The sequence below is a fragment of the Eptatretus burgeri genome, chromosome 1 (assembly GCF_056783735.1).
Source record: "Eptatretus burgeri isolate ZD-2024b chromosome 1, Ebu_testis_v1, whole genome shotgun sequence".
Classification (NCBI taxonomy): domain Eukaryota; kingdom Metazoa; phylum Chordata; class Myxini; order Myxiniformes; family Myxinidae; genus Eptatretus; species Eptatretus burgeri.
In genome coordinates this window covers 76,024,434-76,046,382 of record NC_140961.1, presented here as the reverse complement: position 1 = coordinate 76,046,382, position 21,949 = coordinate 76,024,434, and the positions used below count along the sequence as shown (strand labels likewise).

General features: G+C 42.2%; 2 protein-coding genes across 4 annotated transcripts in view; one reads left to right on the top strand and one right to left on the bottom strand.

Moving 5' to 3' along the window:
- Positions 1-243: 243 nt before the first annotated feature.
- NELFA (negative elongation factor complex member A) overlaps positions 244-21,949 on the bottom strand; it is a 28,443-nt gene continuing 6,737 nt past the window's right edge. Inside the window, exons 4-12 of one of the 2 annotated variants that reach the window (XR_015060203.1) lie at positions 21,630-21,719; positions 17,537-17,664; positions 14,979-15,048; positions 14,573-14,661; positions 5,805-5,916; positions 4,710-4,963; positions 4,266-4,365; positions 1,273-1,698; positions 244-1,066 (exon numbers count right to left, since the gene is read on the bottom strand). Coding sequence is in view for 1 of the 2 variants with exons in the window: in XM_085888897.1 (XP_085745023.1) it covers positions 1,514-1,698; positions 4,266-4,365; positions 4,710-4,963; positions 5,805-5,916; positions 14,573-14,661; positions 14,979-15,048; positions 17,537-17,664; positions 21,630-21,719 (1,028 nt within the window). In the remaining variant the exon portion in view is untranslated. Of the gene's footprint in view, positions 1,699-4,265; positions 4,366-4,709; positions 4,964-5,804; positions 5,917-14,572; positions 14,662-14,978; positions 15,049-17,536; positions 17,665-21,629; positions 21,720-21,949 lie in introns of both variants that reach the window. The other variant, XM_085888897.1, reaches the window with a different exon arrangement.
- Positions 4,961-21,949, top strand: part of LOC147034779 (uncharacterized) — a 160,129-nt gene continuing 143,140 nt past the window's right edge. For both annotated transcript variants that reach the window (XM_085888870.1, XM_085888853.1), the window contains exon 1: positions 4,961-5,766. The gene's annotated coding sequence lies outside the window, so the exon portion shown is untranslated. The remainder of the gene's footprint in view (positions 5,767-21,949) is intronic.

Below are 21,949 nucleotides of genomic sequence, written 5' to 3'. Positions count from 1 at the left end.
TTAAATTATCAAGTAAACTACAAAGTGTCGGGTTGGTGCTTCGTAGGCACTGCTTTACGTGACAGCCTCACACGACGCTAGATTCTTGTCTTATAAAATTATTTCAACTCCTTCCTGGTAAAGATAAGAACTTCACATCCTCTGCAGTAAAAGCTTGGTGTACGATGGAAGAGTAAAGAGGTAGTAAGCATTCCATCATGGGTTTATAGAGACAGCCTTAAAAAGATTTAATAATAAAATAAATGCAGTTACACTTTTATTGACAACTTCCTCACAAAACCTAATTTCCTTTTTCTGCAGTATCTAAGGCTGATGTGGCGAGCTTGTACATATATTACATTTTGGACGAGGGTATTAGGAGACAGTGTACAAATCAAAAGTAAATGGCATTTAAACCTTTGATGATGAATGGCATTTAAACCAGCATCGTGAACTACGTGCTTAAACAATGGCGATGCCAAACACGCCAATCCAATCCCCGTAAATTCCACATTTAAATTACGTGAACCGAAACTCCCGGCATAAAGTAAAACCTTTACAAAGCAAAAAAAAAAAAAAAAGAAAAAAAGAGGAGAAATGACAATTTTCGATCAAAGCAATTTAAAAATATATATGTATATTTGGTTTCACAGACGTTTTAATACTACGATGGGGCTTCCCACTGCATCCACAGTTGTACTCTATGACATAAATGAGAAACCAAATATTGAGGTGGATCAAACAGTGACAAATACAGAATCCCTTTGTTTCCGACATTTCAGAAACACAGCTGTTTAAATAACTCAAGGGAGTAGGATGTTTTTTTTTTTAAAGAAGCTCTACGATTGCCTTCGAGCAGAGATTTAAAAAAAAGAATTGGGCAGCTGGACTGCATTCAGCAACATCATCATCTCGTGTGTAAATAGACGAAACCTGGAGTAAGTCTTTGAAAGAGCTGGAGAGTACACAGCTCCCAACAAACTACGTTTTTATTTTGATTTGTATTCGATCACCTGGGCAGCAGCAGCAGCAACATCATCATCATCGTCGTCGTCGTCGTCATGTCCGAAGGTGAGGGTCAGATGCTCTGAGTGCATGGAAAAGGTACCATGATGAGCAGACACACAAGAGAGCCATTTACAAGAAATGGTGTTGACATTAGCACCTGTCTTAAAAAAGCAAGTAATCGAAAAACTAAACGTAAAACAAACGCTCCATTAGTTTAGATGATATACTCTGAGCACGCCGATCAAAAGTGGTAATGGACGTCGATTCTCGCAGCCTGTACTATACCTGCATCATATCAAAAACATGGCGACGCATGCATTACGATGGCAGTGGTGTTGATGGGCCAATAGCAAAGCGAAGATTTTTTATTTTTTTTAATCTCCTCTGCTGCTTCAAGGAAGAAAGTCAGTGAAATCTTCTCAACGTTGGTTTCCAAAAAAAAAAAAAAACAGCATGAGAATGCAGATGCAGGTTGGAGGAGCAAAACGAATGAAACGTGGAAATGGTCGAGGGACAAATGCCAGGGTCATGAAGTGTTCGTTATGGGCTTGTACTTTTTCAGTCTGGTCCACTGGCCTGTACCATAGTTCATTTCGAAGACCGTGTCCACCAGCATGGTGGTGCTCCCTGTTCCATCGGCCTTGGGAAGTACCTCTGTGTGCTCACTCAGCTTGATCTGTATGATGTCACCTTGATCGGGACACGGGTTCTCTGCATAACAAACGGCAAGTCGTTTTACAATCAAAGTGCCATATGGTGGCTGCCATTCAATCAGTAAAATAACATTCTCAAACTAGACCATCAGCCAGACACCACCCTACCATTGGAGTTTCAACTTGGTTGAATAAAAAAAAGCTCAAGAACCAGGTACAAATATATTCATCCGACTATTACCTACACGGACAATCAGACATGGTGCTTACACTTCTGTTGATCAGATTGCCAAGCTTTCCACCAACACTTATTAACCCAGGGTTGAGTGAATAAACTACCTGCAGGAGTTGGCTTCAATTAAAGGTGTCGAAAAAGAGAAACCACAACTTAGCAGAGTGAATGTTTTGAGCACGTCCACCTACACGTTGAACTATAACTTTGCATCATTTCGAACTCCTACCGCCATTTGTTTTTTTTCGACAAGGTCGAGGCTCGTGGGCGAGCAAGGTGGACGGTATGAACAGACAGCGGGTGCAACAGTTGGATGTGACAATTGAGGGAATGAATGAACAGACCTTTCCTGGGAAAGTCACATTTCCAACCTTGCCTCAAAAGCCAGTCGCCGACTGGGAATCCTCCGTCGTGCAAAGTCCTTCCTCGGCCCTCTTGAGCTCCTGACCACTTACAAAGCTTTTGTCCGTAGCCTGATGGAGTACTGCTCTCCCCTCTGGGCTGGTGCTCCTGCCTCCCACCTTTCTCGGCTTCACGCTGTCGAAACCAGGGCATTTAAGATCATTGGCATCTCCCGCAATGAAGCTGAGTCTTTGGGCCTCTCACTCAATCACCGCAGGTTGGTCGGTGGTCTTTCTGTCTTCTACCGACTCCTCTCCAGCCTTGCCCCCCCTGCTCTCTCTGTGATTTGTCCCCACCACATTTCCACAGGGCGCTCAAGGTCTGCAAACAACCCCCTTCTGGTAAAACTACCAAAATCACGAATCACTGCTCATCTTCACTCTTTCATTCCTCTTTTTTCCCGCCTTTGGAATAAACTTCCTCACTCTATTCTTTCCCATTCTTCCCTCCAGGCTTTCAAAACAGCTGTTCACCACCACCTCTTATCTTCCCCCATCCAAATCCTCGATCTTTTCTACCCCCGATAATCCACCCAAGCCCACTTCCTTCAATTCTCCTGCTTTCCTTCCTGAAAGTCCCTTTAATGTCCATCTTCCCCTCGCCATGTTCCCCGTCCCATCCCCATCCCTCTCCCTTCCACAGTTCACCTGTGTCTGTTCCCCAATGTTTTGTCCCTTCCACTCCCGCCCCTCTTGTCTCATGCCTCCTTGCTGTGAGTTGTGTGTTAGCTCTCATACGAGCCTCGACCAAGGTATACAAAAAAAAAAAAAAAAAAAAAAAAAAAAAAAAAAGACAGACAGACAGACAGACAGACAGAGAGAGAGAGAAAAAAAAACACCATAAACCTGCAAGCAAGAGGTTTGGACTACGCAGGGTGAATTTGAGGGGGGGGGGAGAGGATTGGGGATGACATGAGATGTATTCATAAACCATTCAATTCAAAACAGAACAAATAGTTTATCATGTGATGACTTTATAATGTTTATTCAGGCTCGACACGATTTGTAAATGAGTAGTAAAAAGGTGACGAGTGTTCATTTTGAAGTTGGATGTTGCAGTCTGTGGACTATCACGAGTGTTTGGGGGAATTTCGAGCTGCTTTTGGGCATGGAGCCATCTCGTGGTTAACGAACAGTTTCTGGATGTAGAACAGTCTCGTATGTACGAGTGGTTTGTAGAGGGAGAGGATTACAGGGATGTCCATGAGCTATGTGTGGAAGTGGGAAAGAAGAGCCAAGAAGGGAAACAGTGGAGAGGAAGGCTCGTCACCAGTTTTGATTTGTGCACTGCTGTGTATCGCATCGCTGGTCTTAGTCTTTCAATTAACTCAAGTGCCGACTACGCCCCACTGCCGGACATTAAAGGTGTATATTTTCACTTGACGTTTTGATTGATCCTTTACTTCACAGTATTCCCTTCACTTGTATGCCACACGTTTTAAAAGGACCTCACCTCACTTTACGCAAAGGTATTCAAAGCACGTTCTGACAGGAGCATGAATGGTGTGATTATACGTGTGTAGAGGGATGTTACACTTCTCTATCAAGTGCCATTACATTTTCTACATTACAATCTCAACGCAGCTATAAATTGTAATCCTGGTGTTTCAGATGCAGGGCGAGCCATCAACGTGTGGCTTCATGTCTTTTTGGTGGACTGTGCGTAGAGGACCCGTCTACCAGCACCGGTCGATGGTAAATATCCCACGACGTGTTTCACGAAGAGCAGGCGAGTTATCACCGACACTGAGCAAATTACAAGTTCCTGCCCCCGACCGACTGCTGGGAGGTAAGGGTACACCACCCATCTCCCGGAGACTTTCCTCCTCCCCACGCTCGGTCGAGTAAAGCACATTCGATTGATTGATTGCAACTGCAAGTCGAGAAGGTCAAATATCTTCAACGGTTCAGGACCAAGAATGGAGAACTCCACCAAGGAAAGGAAAATTAACAACTCGGGCAGTTCAACAACAAAACAGCACAAAGTCTTACCTCTAGAACCAGCCATGAATCCTAAAATGAGAGCTTTCTCTGGTCTTGTCACCTTGTTGGCAGTTTTGAACATCTCCTGAGCTGCATACATTTGCTCCTTCTGTACGACATATTCACAAGGCCACAATATGATCAACTACATTCACCAACCACCTCGGGCCAAGATGCACAGCACAAACACGACGATGTTTAACACTGCATTATGATGTGAAACACTTGCACTCGATGTTTTGTGTAAATGCCGTCAAATCTAAATGTAATAAAATATAATCCCGTCAAAATGACCCTCCTGAGTGTGGGTCCATTTTTAAAGGAGATGAAACAATCCGGATGGACAGAGAGCAATATAATCGCAACATGTGAACGTTTCTGGATTTACAAAGTGAAGCTCGGAGGAAATAGGATGTCAAAATGTGGTGAGGTCAGGAGGAACTTGTGACGAACCGTGAGAGAAAGACTTTTCTTGGGCTGTGCCTGGAGTTGGACTGGTGATTGTTGCATTGGAGTCGTTGGCTGGGGAGTCACAGGCGTTCCGGGAGTCGGTGTTGTGGCTCCAGTGGGTGTGCCGGGCGAGGAAAGGCTGCCACTAAAAAGCGGGGCTCTTTGCTTAAACTGTGAGGTCGCCGCAGACGTCGGAGGCTCATCGGGCAAGCGGGGACTTTGCAAAGAGTCGCGGATGGTGTTTGCAGAGGCCGCCGCTAATCAATTGGTTGGGAGTTTCAGAGAGAGACAGCAAAACGACATGATAAAGGAAATAAGATATTGACAACAAAGGCAATTATAATAACAGAAGTATATAGTCAGTACAAGTGTCTCATTACAAGGCATTTCTTTTTAAAGAATGGCACTTTTGGTGTGTCATCTCACTTTAGCGAGCAGATTTAAACTTGATACAAGAAAGAGTGAAATGTCGATTTTGTTGTTAACTCAAAAAACATTGCAGAGACATTTATGCACACAATTACACTGTAAAGGTTGAAGTGTAGAGTTCGGGGGTTGGGAAGGAGGGAGGGGTGGGGGAGGAGGGGATGATGTCAAAGCCATGCAGTGGTTTGCTGCACTCAAATGATCTGAATGCTCGAGGGTGTACCTTTTTGGAGGTGGGTTCTCGGATTAATTTTGACTCTGCCTATAGAATCTGATGGTTATAAATGAGATCCTTCTACACTCCTCTGAGGAAGCAAACAAATATAGTGAGAAATAAATAAATAACTTCGGCATCCAAGCTGAGAAATTTTTTAATGTGGTCCTCCCACTTCCCTTTACCAACACATCCTCTTTCCCATCCCTTTCCTCCTCCCTATGTGTAGGTAATATGTGGATGACCCATAACCTCGATCAACATTGAACAGGATGGCAGACAGTGAACCAGATGCAAATGGAAAGCAACTTCCAAATCACCGAGAGTCCACACGCCAGTTATCCCTCCAGTTTCAAGAGTTTCATGCGACGAGTTGATGGAACTTTTTGGAAACCAAGAGTTGTCAACACAAGACAACAGGTATGGCTTTGTGAAAGGGGTAAAGGGTGGGATCATACTTGGAAGCGTTTCCACATTGTTGGTGTAAGAGGATGGTGTGATTAGGCTCGGTGTGGGAGGCAGGTAACTTGTCGATGGAAGGGAGCCGTCGCCACTCAGCGTGCCGATTTTCTGAAAAACAAACAAACACACAAAAAAGCTGCAAAATTCCAGCATTTCCAATCAAGCGATGCAACCGACTTGGATTTCATAACCCATAAAATAATTGATGACGACGCGTCACCTTCATGGCCACGGCTTCACAGAACAAGCCTGACGGAAAAATAATTTCTGGACTGGCATAAGTCAATATCACCGATGCAATCAGGAAAAGTGTCGTGACATATCTCCCCAGGACTCACTCCGCCACTGGCAAATGGACCAAAACCGATGCATTTTGAAAACGCGCATCATCATACATCAAACCACATGACCTCCTGACCGATGTACTATTATCAAGTGCTTCTTTGGCTGGTCAGTGTACCTGTCGCAAAGCACACTATCCCACGTCTTCATCTTTAAAAGGCATCATTCTACCTGATCCGCACCCCTAATGGAATACAACCTAAGCAAAACGCAGTTTATAATTGCACAGTTTATAGTTGGGCCATGAATAGAACTCAAACGAGACAGCTCACAGGTTTGTGATACCTCTGCACCATCCTGTCTGACATGCTAATTTGACTGGTCTGGTGTGGAGGAGTTTCGGGAGAGCGGTCTCTCAGAAGGTTCGATCGAGGCAAACGCTGTTCAACCTTGAGTTGGTAAAGGCCCAGTCACACCTTGACGTTTTAGCCAGGAATGGCAACGTATAAAAATGCACGTAAAACGTTGGTGTACGCTGAAGTTTTGAGGTTTTTAAAAAGGTTTTGGTCGTATTCATAACGTGTTGGTCGTATGCATAACATATCAGTAACGGGCACAGAACGTTTCGTTGTGTTAAAGATAACTTATACCAACGAATGCTTAGCCTGTTGTCGGCGTTCACAATCTATGCCCAACGATAGTTTAACTTACGCATAGCGCGCTGCACGTATCGCCGACGAACTCGTGGCGTAGCCTGTTAAGAACCTGCCGCTCGCCGATTTAAATCATAACCGCCTGAAAATTGGAAGTGTCAACATCGCAGTCACACCTTGACGATTTAGCCAGCGTATGCCGACCTATGAAAAATGTGTCTAAAACGCTGGGACACGTCGAATACGGTATGGGTAAGTTGTGTATATGTTAGGAGCACGATGAAAAACAATGAAGTACGTCTAGTACGTCGTGAAATTTCAAGCATGCTGAAAATTTTACGACGTACTTGACGTATGGCTCACAAGTTCCGCATACGCTGGCATAAGTTCTCGGCACGCTCCGCAATCGTTTACACGCGTCGGCCACACATTACTTGTAAGTTACTCATAAGTCGAAACACGTCGAGGTAATGTTTAGCATACCCAAAACTTAATTTTTAACCTACGAGTAACGTGCTTTGAACCGATAATTAGTCGCGTGCTTTGAACCTATCAGTAGCGTGCTTTGAACCTACGTGTAACGTATCTCAAACGCACATTGGCGTATGTAGAAGAATTTGATTGACGTCTTCTGGACGACCACAGAACTTACTGAACTTGTTTCTAACTGACAGCTACCGTATAATGGCGTATCGGCAGCGTTTAGGGGAATTGGTATATACAAATGGGCTTCACAAGAGGAACCCATCAGTGTTCCAGACTCCATGTTGAGTAGATGTCAATGTCAGTAGCAGTGGCAGTAGCAGTAGTAGTAGTAGTAGTTCGAGAGAATTTAGTGATGTCTATGTTATTAGTAGTGGTAGTAGTAGTTCGAGAGAATTTAGTGATGTCAATGTTAGTAGTAGTAGTAGTAGTAGTAGTAGTAGTAGTAGTAGTAGTTCGAGAGAATTTAGTGATGTCTATGTAAAGGCCCGGTCACACCTTGACGTTTTAGCCAGCGATGGCAACGTATTAAAATGTATGTAAAACGCTGGCTTACGTTGAACTTTTGATGTTTTTTTTTTTAAAGATTCGGACGTATTCATAGCGACTTGGTCTTATGTATAACGCATTGGTAACGGACACAGAACGTGTCGTTGTGTTATAGATAACTTATACCAACGAATGCTGAACCTGTTGTCGGCCTACACAACCGATGCCCAACGATAGTCTAACTTAGGCATAGCGCGTTGCACGCATCGCCGACGATGTCGTGACGTAGCCTATTAAAAGGCTGACGCACAACGATTCGAATCATAACTGCCGTAGAAATGGAAGTGTCAGCATCGCGGTCACACCTTGGCGATCTTGCCAGCGTATGCTGACCTAAGAAAAATGTGTCTAAAACGTTGGGGGCACGTCAAATACGGTATGAGTAAGTTTGGTATACGTGAGTACAACGCTAAAGTACGCTATCATAAGTCGTAGTAAGTAGAGTACGTCAAGAAATTTTAAACATGTTCAAAATTTTACGACGTACTCGGCGTATGATACACGTTCCGCATGCGATGGGGATACGTTTTACACACGATATGTGGACGCTTACACACGTCCACAAACGCTACTTATAAGCTACTCATAAGTCGAAACACGTCGCGGTAATGTCTTTTTTACGCGAAACTTATTTCTAACTTATGTTTGACGTGCTTTGAACCAATTCTTTACGTAGTCCCAACACACATTGACGTATGTAGACGTATTCCAATGACGTCTTCCCGTCGACAAAAAAAAATAAATTAACGTGTTTCTAGCTTACAACTGCCATATAAAGACGTGTTCCCAGCGGTTTTGGGAATTGGTATATAAAAATGGTGCTCATAAAAGGGGAACCCAACAGTGTTTTCGAGTCCTTTTTGAGTCGATGTCCATGTCAGCAGTAACAGTATCAGTATTAGTATTAGTATTAGTAGTAGTTTGTTCATGTTGGCAGTAGTAGGTGAGTGTGAGGGGGAGGGTGTGGGTTATGATGGATCGTCCTTGCGTTTAACGATTTAAATGATAAACTCAACGATTTAAATGGCTGCATCTCCACTATTGAAAGTAGACGCTTCCGCTCAACAATTGGATTTTTTTTACACTCAACGACTTTTAAACGGTACCACTCAGCTATTTTCATTGTTTGCAATGAACGATTTAAATTGCTGTCACTCGCCTTTGTTTTTTGACGCTGGGGTTTTGAAATTTGAAGCGTTTCTTCTGAACGTGTTAAAACGCTCAAACTCGACTATTTTAAATAGACGCTGCCGATGGACAATTGGAATCATAGCCAAGCTAGACATCGAAGTGTGAACATCCTCGTCATGCCGAAGAAAAGTTTGAAGAATGCTGCAAATAAGTGTCCTGGCCGTGGCCGTGGACGCTGACGCAAGGACGATCCATTATACCGACGTCTTTCAGCCTTTGAGTAACTTAAAAGTAACGTCTGTCGACGTGTGGCAACGATCGCGTAACGTGCCAACAACACGTTAATCATAGGTTAGAAATAAGTTTCGGGTACGCTAAACATTACCTCGGCGTGTCTCAACTTATGATCAACTTACAAGTAACATGTGTTGACGTCTGTCAACGATCGCAGACCGTGCATACAACTTGTGGCCAGCGTAGCGGAACATGTGAGTCATACTCCGGCATACGTCGTGAAATTTCAAGCATGAAAAAATTTGAGGACAACCAAAAAGTACAACGACGTATGGCAGTGTTTTTCAGCGTGCTCTCAATGTTATCAAAACTTACCCATAACGTATTCAACGTGTGCCAGCGTTTTAGAAAAAAAATTCAAAAATCGGCATACGTTGGCTAAAACGTCAAGGTGTGACCGGGCCTTTAGTAGTAGTAGTAGTAGTAGTAGTTCGAGAGAATTTAGTGACGTCGATGGTAATAGTAGTAGTAGTAGTTCGAGAGAATTTAGTGATGTCGATGTTGGTAGTATGAGTAGCAGTACTTTCGAGTAACGTGTTGCAAAGTGTGAACAACGTTCATGTAGCGTGCTTACAAAACGTTACTCATAGGTTAGAAATAAGTTTCGGGTACGCTAAACATTACCTCGACGTGTTTCGACTTATGAGTAACTTACAAGTAACGTGTTTCAACGTGTGTCAACGATCGCATAACGTGCCTACAACTTATGGCCAGCGTAGCGGAACGTGTGTCAAACGCCGGCATACGTCGTAAAATTTCAAGCATGAAAAATTGAGGAAAACCCAAAAGTTCAACGTTTAAAGCCAGCGTACTACCACTTATGGCAGTGTTTTTCAGCGTGGTCTTAACATATACAAAACGTACCCATAACGTATTCGACGTGTACCAGCGTTTTACAAAAATTTTCCAAAAATCGGCATAACCTGGCTAAAACGTCAAGGTGTGACTGGGCCTTTAAGACAGCAGTTGAGTCGTGCAGGAGTGGCAGCTTTGTTTGTGGGCTGAGACTCATGAGGAGCCCGTGTTGTGTGCATCTGCAGAGTTGATCGAGCCTCGCATGTGGCTTTATGCTGTACGCATTTTGTGTGTTGCCCCGTCAATGTTGGAAAAGGACATCTGTGGAGACGCTGCTGTGCACCCACCGTATGTAGCTCTTTTTAGACTCGGCAACGAGACTCCATTTCCTGCACAATTTTGGGGAAATAAATGAATACCGGGACTCACACCCACACGCACACCACACGCTCGCTTGCCGAAGCACTGGAAGGGCGAATTGTCTCTTCGGCGCTGGTTAGACACCCACTTCTTGGTCACTTCTCTCGCTCTTTGCTTTTTCCTCTCCTCACTTTTTTCTCCCCAGACTTTTTCTCCGCAGAACGTCTCTCTTTCTCTTCAGAACGTCTCTCTCCACAGAACGTCTCCCTTTCTCTTCAGAACGTCTCTCTCCACAGAACGTACATCACGTTTTCTCTCGCTCGTTTTTATATCCCCAGGCCGTCCCCGCGGGGTGCCGTCCGCCCAAAGCTCACCCTGCCCCACTGGGGCACGGTTACCATGATGACCCGTGCGCTCTCAAAAGAGGTGGGCGTGGGAGCTCGCGAAAGAATGCTGCTGAGTAAAAAGGAGGGCGAGCTTCAGAGCTCGTGAAAGAAATGTGTGTGAATGTGTTTGTCGTAAAGAAAAAAAAGCTTCCCATAAGAGAGGGGATCTATCCTTTACCCTTCTCAATGCATCACATTTAAGATCCCATGAGACATGGGGATGGGGCTAATCTGAACATGCATTTAAGGAAATAACTGTCTGAGGACCTGGATGTGTGGATGCATTCATCAGACAGGATTCTAAAATCCTTAACAATATATATATATATATATATATATATATATATATATATATATATATATATATATATATATATATATATATATATTTCTGCATGGCTATTCCTCCATTCACAGGTGAGATGTGGGTGGATCTTTATTTATATGTTGATTGCTTTTGAAGTTTGCACGTGGTACATGTTTGGGAGCCTCGTTGGTATGCATTGCTGTCTGCGCCATTGCTGATGATACCAGTCCGGTAGCTGAGGGGGTGTGTAGCACTGGGAGTCCTATGTGTGTACTGTGTGTGAACATCCTTACAGATGTTGAACTCTGAGAAGGGTTCAAAACAGCGTACCGCTTTCCTTGTGTAGGTCTTCTTGGGTTGCTTTCCGCAGCTCCTTCAGCTGGAGGAGTGTGGGAGGGGTCAATTATTTATATAATCCTAGCCACCTGGGTTTAGTTGATTGGCTATTCCCTCCATTCACAGGTGAGAGATGTGGGTAGGTCTTTCATATATATATATACATATATATATATATATATATATATATATATATATATATATATATATATATATATATATATATACATATATATACATATATATATATATATATATATATATATATATATATACATATATATATATATACATATATACATATATATATATATACATATATACATATATATATATATATATATATATATATACATATATATATATATAAATACATATATATATATACATACATATATATATATATATACATACATATATATATATATATACATACATATACATACACAGTAATCCCCCGTTTCTCACGGGGGTGACGTTCCAAACCTCCCCGCGCTAAGTGAAAATCTGCGATGAATGGACGCCTCCCCCCCCCAAAAAAAAATTGACTCGTCTGGTCTGGTTGGTTTGGGAGTGATCGGGTTTGAGGTGCCGGAGATCGACTCGTCTGGTCTGGTCGGTTTGGCAGTGATTGGGTTTGAGGTGCTGAAGATCGACTCGTCTGGTCAAAAGTCTGGTCGGTTTTGAGGTGCTGGGTACGAGCAGTGCTCGTCCAACGGCGGCAAACCTTTTTCCTTCCCAAAGCATATATCGAGCACCTTAACCTTCTCCTGGAGCGTCAGGACCTTCCTCTGGCGCTTCGGTTCCTTGCCAGAAGCCTTAGAAGGTGCAGGGCATTTGGGCGGCATCGTGGGGCTTGGAGAAAAAAACGTAGAAAATATTCGAAGTTCACAAGCGAAACTTTGTCTCGTGTGGTGTGTGAGTGGTTGAGCACCACGCGTTATAATTTATTGCTTAAATAATTTATATATTATTACTGCGATGTGCCGGGGGAATCTGCAGAAAAAAATTAGTTACGTTCCAAGGGAAAACCCGCGATGAACCGGGGGCGCGATAGGTGAACCGCGATAAAGCGGGGGTTGACTGTATATATATATATATATATATATATATATATATATCATCTCTCTTTCTAACCACTGATTCACTGACTGACTCACTGACCGACATTAAAGATTGGGACCTTCCGGGTGACGTAGAAAGCTGAAATTTTACATGCCGATGAACATCGAAGGCGGTACACCAGGGGGAAACATAAGAAAAAAAAAATCAGAATCAGCGAATGTCCAAAACATCCATATATAAAAATAAAATGAAAAATGCAGGTGAGCGACTCGAATCAATGGGGAAGCACGGTAATTTTGTGTACTGACGGATTCCAAAACCAATACACCAGGAAAAAAAAAAAATCACAGAATTGTCAGAAAGCATCTGTAAATTAAAATATAAATGAATGAAAAAAAATAAATTGATGAAAAATGAAATGCAGGTGAGTGACCCGAGAATGTGTGGGTGCACCCCGCTCGTGTGTGTATATGTAATATACACCTGGCCTGGAAAGGCCTAGCAGGAGGTGAGTAGTTCAGATTTCTCAAGGACGATTTGGATCGATGGAGGATGCCCAGTCTGTAGATGGCTTTGGAGGCTGGCTTTGCTCGGTGGTCAGCCCAGAAGTCATGGTTTATGGGGAGACCGGATTCAAAGGACAAACTTTATCAGTGGCTGACCATGGAATTAGATAAATGGGCTTGTTCAATGATTGACATTAACGATCAGTTGTTCTTTTTCATATTTTTTTTTCTCCACTGGAACACTGTTCTTGCAAGCTGAGAGTCACAATTTTCCAGTCGACAACTACACATTGCACATGCAATGCCTCCAGCGACACACCGGGTGATGTATGCTGCTGCGATGTGATGAATGATGCTGTAAATCAGTTTCAATTTATTGCACGTCATCCAAGATTTAACATCTAGCATACGTGTCCTTAAGGTGTCCTGTGCTCGATTTTGATCAACAGGATTTTGGGATCAAACGACACATCGAGTTGTACATCATGGGCATATGTGCGGTAAGAGATGCCATGATATGAGCTGTGTCTCCTGCAGACATGGAATACGCAGAGTAGCCAAGTGGTCGGAATACAGATCCTTGCAGCAGTCAGACACCAACTTGAGTAACATGTAAGGTTTCGCTGTCAATGTCGACTCCGCTTGACCAATCGGCAAGCACGACATCATAGACACTTGTTCTGAGTGACAGACAAGATATCAAAATATCACAATCAATCATATTGAATGCTGCTGAGAGGTCCAACAGTACATATGTGAATACATATGTACCATACAAATTCCTTTGCAAGGAACTTCAAACGCAGGACGAGGTCATTCGGCCCAAAGAACAAGTGATTTTCTCGATTGTCTTGCAGAGAAAGGTCAGGTGCGAAACGGGCCTGGAGTTAGACTTTTTATTCAGACTTGGCTTCTTCAACAGAGGTTTGATGATGGCACAGTGAGCAGCAGATAGTAAATGTATTGTTCTTCAATGGGGTTTTTTCCATCTCAGTCAAAACTGGAAGAAGATATGCAACGTTTTCCTTCAGGAAGAATGTTGGGATTGGATCAAGGCAAGATTTGTGGGCAATCTGTGGATGACTTTCAACACCTCGTCTTCAGTATATGTATATACCGTTCCTTTCATGCTGTGAAGTCGCATCAGGCTGCCAAAGCAGTTACATTGGCGAGGAGTACAGTCCTGGATGGGTCGCCACTCTGACACAGGTTACCCTGAATGGTTATTACCCCAGTACACTGGGACTCATTTCACTAACCTCAGAAGGATGACAGGCTGAGTCAACCCCACATGGTGTTAATTCAACGGTAAACATGGGCTCAAACTCAAGACCCTAAGGTCCCAAGCGAGCCACCTTAACCACTAAGCCGACACTAGGCTTCTCGTCTTCAATAGCCAAGGTAAAACAAAAATACGAGATTGCCAAAACAGCTCGTGTCAGCCGGCATATAGTTGTTATGTATGACGGTGGTTCAAAGTGTCTGCACTCCAACACACCTGGTTGGAAAACCAGACAATTGGCACCAAAAACCCGGCATCTGCAAAATAACTACACCGAAAACAAGTCGTGCATTGCAAGTGCAGAACCAACCAAAAGGATGTATTTATCATCTCACCGGTGTCGACACCAGACCAGCAGCATAATCTGGTGTGACAGGATTCATCAGCGCCTCTTCCTTCGTCATTTTATCAGGTGTATCAGGCTCTGCAAGCATAGATAAACACTCAAATCCGATCTGCTGTACATCGAATAAGCATCACAAGCTATTGCAAAGCACCCATGAGGTTAGAGACATCGATGATCGCGTACCAGAAAAATAGGTGATGAACAAAAATGAAAGCATAAATGAGTAAAATAAAACGAAATACAAGCAGTTATGATAAATTATTCGTAAAGATAACATTCAATGATTGGTACAGGTGTTCAAGAATTAGAGGAGGAAAAATAAAAATAAAGAGTAAATGCAGGAAGGAGTGAGTGAAGGGAAGACAATGCCATCATGACAATGCATATTCTCACACCTGATGCCTTCTTCCTTCTTTTAGCTTCCCTTCCAGCTCCGACAGCATCCAACTCTGAGATGTCTAATAACTAATGCAGAACAAAAAAAAGGAAAGTTAAAAAAAAAATCCTTCAGCATCACTTCGAAGTATTATCGCGTGGACAGAAGCATTTCAAACGCAATACTCATACTCACGCTGGCTACCCTCTTCAAGTTGGGCTTTGCCCCAAAGACAGCCGGCTTAAACCTTTTAACAGGCCCGAGTCAAGCGGTTGCCGTATGCCTGTGTACTGACCGGCAGGGCGAATCCCATGGAATGGTTTTTACAAACGAATTGACAAAATTGTGACTCTGACCTTTTGACCGAAAAACACAATCAGCTTTCATGACCCAAACAGATTTACAACAATTTAACCCTTCAGAGACCCCAAAACGAACCCGCTTGCTCGTTCGACAAAATGGCGGCAGACACGAAGCGCATGCCATCACAGTCCTTGGGAAAGAAATTATATTAATTGCACCAAAGGACAGAGGAGAGATTAAAACAAATAAAGTACATTCAATAAAACTACAACAAGAAATCAAACTATTTCCTCCTGGGCACCATGTGCAATCCCTCAGGACATGGTCACATGTAAACGTCATAGCTGGACAAACACCGTACTACTCAGCATCTGTTTACTATTATGCCTCCCTTCAACCTGCCTCGACCTTCCTTTCCCGCCTTCTCTTCCTCTTTATTACGATCTCGACCGCCTCTTCCAATCAGGGAGCGGGACTTAGATTTCAAGAACTGCTACAGATAATCCATAATCAAAGGAATCTCTGTCTGTCTTGACAATAAAACTCTGGATTGTTTCCATTCATAATATCCGAACATTCATCGAATACAATTTTAGTGCCTTCAGAAAGTATTCACACCCCTCGACTTTTGTCACATTTTGTTGTGTTCAAGCCTGTATTTAAAATTGAATAAATTGAGATTGTTTGTCACTGATCTGCACAAAATACCTCATCATGACAAAGTGAAAACATATTTTAAGAAATGTTTACAAATTAATGAAAATGAAAAGCTGAAATGTTTCACGTTGATAAGTATTCAGTCCCCTGAGTCAATACTTTGAAGAAGTGACTTTGGTGGCGATTACAGCTTCGAGTCTTCTTGGGTATGTCTGTATCAGCTTTGCATATCTGGATTTGGGGATTTTCTCCCATTCTTCCTTGTAGATTTGCTCAAGCTCTGTCAAGTCGGATAGGGAACGTCGGTGAACAGCGATCTTCAAGTGTTTCTACAGATTTATCAACGGGATTCAAGTCTGGGCCTTGGCTGGGAGGACTTTCACATTGTTGTTCTGAAGCCATTCCAGTGTTGCTTTGGTTGTATGCTTGGGGTCATTGTCCTGTTGGAACATAAATCTTCACCACAGTCTCAGGTCTTTTGCACTCTGCAGCAGGTTCTCCTCAAAGATTTGCCTGTATTTGGCTCGATTCATTGTTCTCTCTATCCTTACAAGTCCCCCAGTCCCTGCCGCTGAAAAGCATCTCCATAGCATGATGCCACCACCACTATGCTTCACGGTAGGGATGGTGTTAGATGCGTGATGAGCTGTGCTCAGTTTCCACCAGATGTAGCCCTTTGCATTCAGGCCAAAGAGTTCATTTTTTGTCTCATGAGACCACAGAATCTTTTGCCTCTTGCTCTTAAGAGTCTTTCACGTGCCTTTTTTATTACAAATTACAGGCGTGCTGTCATGTGCCATTTTGGCTTCCGTTTGACCACTCTCTCATAAAGCCTAGATTTGTGAAGTGCTGCAGAGATTGTTGTCCTTCGGCAGGTTCTCCCATCTCAGCCAAGGAACTCTGTAATTCTGTCAGAGTGGTCATTGGATTTTTGGTCACCTCCCTCACCATGGTCCTTCTTACCTGGTTGTTCAGTTTGGTCAGACGGCCAGCTGAAGGAAGAGTGCGTAGTTCCATATTCTATCCATTTTCTAATGATGGAGCCCACTCTGCTCTTGGGAACTTTCAACACTCTAGAAATTGTTTTGTACCCTTCCCCAGATCTATGCCTCCTCACAATTCTATGTCAGAGTTCTATGGACAGTTCCTTGGACTTCATGGTGGAGTTTCTGCTCTGACATGCACTGTCAACTGTGGGACCTTGTATAGAAAGGTGTGTTTCTTTCTTAATCATGTCCAATCATTTGAATTGGCCACAGGTGGACTCCAATCACGTGGTGGAGACATCTCAAGGATGATCAAAGGAAATTGGATGCACCTGATCTCAAGTTGGAGTGTCAGAGCAAAGGATTTGAATACTTATTGACTCAACACATTTCAGCTTTTCATTTCTCATGAATTTGTAAAAATTTCTCAAAACATGTTTTCACTTTGTCATTATGGGGTATTTTGTGTAACTCGGTGACAAGCAACAGATTCATAAACTTAATACTGTCCAACTAATCTTATTTTATTTATTTTAGAACTATTGTGAACAGCTAAGGTATCGCGCGAGACATCCGGGTTAAAGAAGCTCAATAAAAACCAGGGAGGAGAAGGCAAGCAACAGAAACACACCTTAACACCTCTCTCCTTACGAAGTGGAGTGCGGGGAGTGAGCGGATTACGAGCACCTGGAGAACTGAAGCCAGGAGGAGTTACAGGACTCCGAAAGGGCACTTGTTTTGGAATGCCACGAAGAGGAGCTGCCAAAAACAGTGGCAGTGACACAGTGTACAAGACATCAAAAGATAAACAATGAAAACACACATTTATTAATGCATTTCAAGATAAAAATCCACAAATATATTCATGTTTCAAGTGCATCAAGAAACTCAAGCAAGAGGTATTGCAACTTCTGTTTCCATGCTGAATTGTTTCTCAGTTTTTGAACCAAAAATTCACATCTTCATCGACGTCATTGTTTAAGTGTACTAGCAAAGAATCCATCTGTGAGGACAGGAACCCATTCTCTCACTTTTATGACATCTATGGTGTATTAGGGTAAATATCCCACCCTGAAACCCCCCAAGCTATGAAAATCACCTAAAAACCCTCCCTGGGCACACCCAAGTACAACTTCCAGTTTTCATCTCATTCCGTCCAGTGGTTTTTAGGAGTGCATACAAGGCAAACAAACAAACAAGAAAGATGTTGTGCAGGGCACAAGGCTTGTGAAATACAAATAATAATAATAATAAAATAATTAAAAGAGTTGCCATGGAAGCAGCAATTTTGAAAATGTGACCAATCAAGTGTTTACTTGATTCATTATTATTAATAACAAATGTAGTTGATACATTTTCTTACTGCGGCCCAATAGGTGTTGTACATATTTCGGATAGCCTTGACCTTTGACTAACTTTGACAAAATCTTATTTACACTACACATACGTCTCAATAAGCTGTGTAAGTTTCAATTTGATGTCTTCAAAAATTATTGAAGTTTGGTAATAATAACATAATAAAAAGTCCCATTTGATTGTAATTGGGTGAAATTGTTATGGAAACCATTGACATGTCAAAACGGCTAAATCGATCGTTCTGATTTTTGGTGAACAAATTCAGTGACCCAATATGCAAATCCTGTTCAAACTTTCAAGTCAATCGGATGAAAATTGACGATTTTAGAAATTCGACCTTTTGCTGGGTGGGATGTAGACGCAAACCGGAAGTCTCAACAATGACTGTGCCAAGTTCTCAAAAAGTAAGTCAGGAAAGTAAGTAAGTCAGTAAGTGACCTTTGTGACCTTGACTTTTTCACCTCAAAAACAATGGGATTCCAGCTTTTGACTAGCTCTACTAGTTGGATAAGTTTTGGTGAGTCTCAAAAATTATCTCAGAAAATAAGACCTTGACCTCTGACCTTTCAACCTTAAACAACAGGCTTATAGTCTGACTAGTCCTACCAGTTGCTTAAGTTTCGTGAAGCTGAGCGTGTAATTGCGGACCTGTAGGTGACTGAAACAAAAAGTGATGATTCTGTGACCTTGACCTTGGATCTATTGACCTCAAAGATAGGCTTCAGTGAGCCAATATGCAAGCCCTGTTCAAATTTCAAGTCAGATGGAAAAATAGATTTTATGTGACCTTGACCTTTGACCTCAAAAAGAATAGAGTTTTATATTTTGATTGGTGAACCAATCCAGTGACTCAATATGCAAATGCTGGTCACATTTCAAATCAATCAGATGGAAATTGACAAATTTGTGACCATGACCTTTTGACTTAACTGTAGATGACTGACAATAACAGAGCAGACCACCAATATACAGGCAAATCTTTGATTTCTCAAGTAACAAACACACAAACAAGCACAGAAACTTCTCAAATTACGAGGGGCAGTCAATAAGTAACCTTAAAATGGTGATATAAATTTGAGAATGTAATGTGTGTACCTGTAGTTGTAGATGACACACATGTTATATATATGTATGGGTAAAAGTCATATTTTGCCTATTTTAGATCTGGCAACATTGAGCGTGTGATGCAAGTAGAGCAGTTCCAAGATGGCAGCTCCCTTAAAAGCATGAACCAGGGAGGAGCAACGTTCTGTCATCCGTTTCTTGGGAAGCGAGGGTATGAATCCCAGTGAATTCCATTGCAGAATGAAAATGCCATATGGTGACACATGTTTATCGCTGCAGCAGGTGTACGACTGGGACAGGAAGTTTAAAAGTGGAGTTCTTTCAGTTCTGGTGCGAGTTGTCTAAGCACCCACCTTGCATACATTTTGCGGAACCCTAGCATGTTGTGAATGGTAAGGTGTGCTGAACCATAGCTAATGTTCATTTCAGAGAACACTTCATCAATCGTAATGCGACGGTTTTCCCTTAGCACGTGCTCAACTACTACAACCATTTCTGGTGTGTTGGCTGTGTGAGGCCAGCCCGAGCGAGCAGCGTCTGCCACACTGGACACTCCACTTTTAAACTTCCTGTCCCAGTTGTACACCTGCTGCAGTGATATGCATGCATCACCATGTGGCATCTTCATTCTGCGATGGATTTCACTGGGATTCACACCCTCACTTCCAAAGAAACAGATGACAGAACGTTGCTCCTCCCTGGTTCATGCTTCTAAGGGAGCCGCCATCTTGGAACTGCTCGACTAACGTCATACGTTCAATGTTGCCAGATCGAAAACAGGCAAAACATGACTTTTACCCATACGTATAACATAAATTGCCGACAACTACACACGTTACATTCTCAAATTTATATCACCATTTTGAGGTTACTTATTGACTGCCCCTCATTCATATATATATATATATACATAATGATTATCAAAGACGTCTGCAATAAAAACCATTTTTATGAATACATGTTTTAAAATGCCCATGTTGAAAGCAGTCAACTGACAGATTTGGTTTCCAGTTTGACCAAGTGATGCAAACAAGGGGAGCCAAGTACGCTTGCCAACGTATCCAGTTCAACGTGAAAGTGCTAAAGCGCAATGTTAAAGGCCTTAAAGGTTCGTCATGCAAAATGGTATATAATAACTAGCAGGAGTACCCGGCATTGCCCGGTCTATTTTTTTTGGGGGGGGGGGCTAAAATACTTCCCGACACTGACGAAGGAATGTGGTCGGGGATCATTTAATGTTACCTTTCACATAGATACAAATGCTGAAGCACTATAGAGCGATTAAAAACAAAAAAAATCCAAAAAATAAAGTTTTTTTTTTTGCCTAAAACACTCCTCAGGGCTCAAACATGAACCTCTGAAAGTTTTACAAAGATCCGTTCAGCCATCTCTTCTGAGAAAAATGACGACACAAACGGCTCTCAGATTATAGGTATACAATATAAGGATTGTGTGAGTACGTACGTATGTATATATGTATGTATGTACGCATGCAAGTTCAAAAAACACCAAGGCTCAAGCATGCCTAGGACTTTGTCTGAAAACCCAGTCAGAGGCATGGTTGTGGCCTCGGTGTTTTTTGAACTTGCACACGCACAAAAATCCGCAATTGACCATTTTTAATCGGTAAAAAATTCCCCATTAATTGATTGAAGCCTGGCATAACTAGTGTACGACTGCTTCATTTATGTTCATTTTATTTTTCTTGAAATTTATTTTCCAAAATGATGCTCAGCTGAACTAATTTGTTCAGCAATAAGCCTTTTTTTTTTGCAAATTAAAAGTCCGAAATCCAGTCTATTTTTACTTATAATCCCTAACACAAAAGCGGACCTGGGATCGATTACAATGTACAATTACATGTAAAGCAAAAAAGAAGAAGAGCCACTCCTTTCGCGTCTTCAAATGCGTCGGGCTGCCAAGCCGGTTTTCCATTGGCTCATAGGCACAATCCTCGACGGGTCAGCACTCCAACACAGAACACTCGAATGGCTCATTCTTCCCAGTAAGCCGGTACTCATTTTGCCGACCTCTGAAGGATGACAGGCTGAGTTAACCCACTCGGTGTTATTTTAATGGCACAACAGGAGGTCAAACTCAGGACCCGAACATCTTAAACCAGCCACCTTAACCGTTTGCAAAGTGGAATTAAGTGGAATTGTAACCCAAATTCCAAACACAATTGCAACTGACCCCAGGTCTGCCAGCAAAAATAGAAAGAGTTCACAGAACACAGATTTTGGATCAGGCTCATCCGCAACGCACAGGAGTGATGTTGTACATATGTCTGGAAGAGGACATACTGGTGGTATCCAATTTCTTTACCAGACCCCTGCCTTTGGCATGAGATGTGATTCCAGATGATTTCTTTAGCTGCTGTGCAGTTTCTGTTGCTGCAAAAGACAAAAACATTATGAAAGTAAGAAATACATGTGTAACATTCTTAAACACTAAAAAAACAAATGGAAACATTCATATTCATATTCATATTCTCATATATTCTCTCTCTCTATATCTATATCTATATCTATATCTATATCTATATCTATATCTATATCTATATATATATATATATATCTCTATATATATATATATATATCTCTATATATATATATATATATAT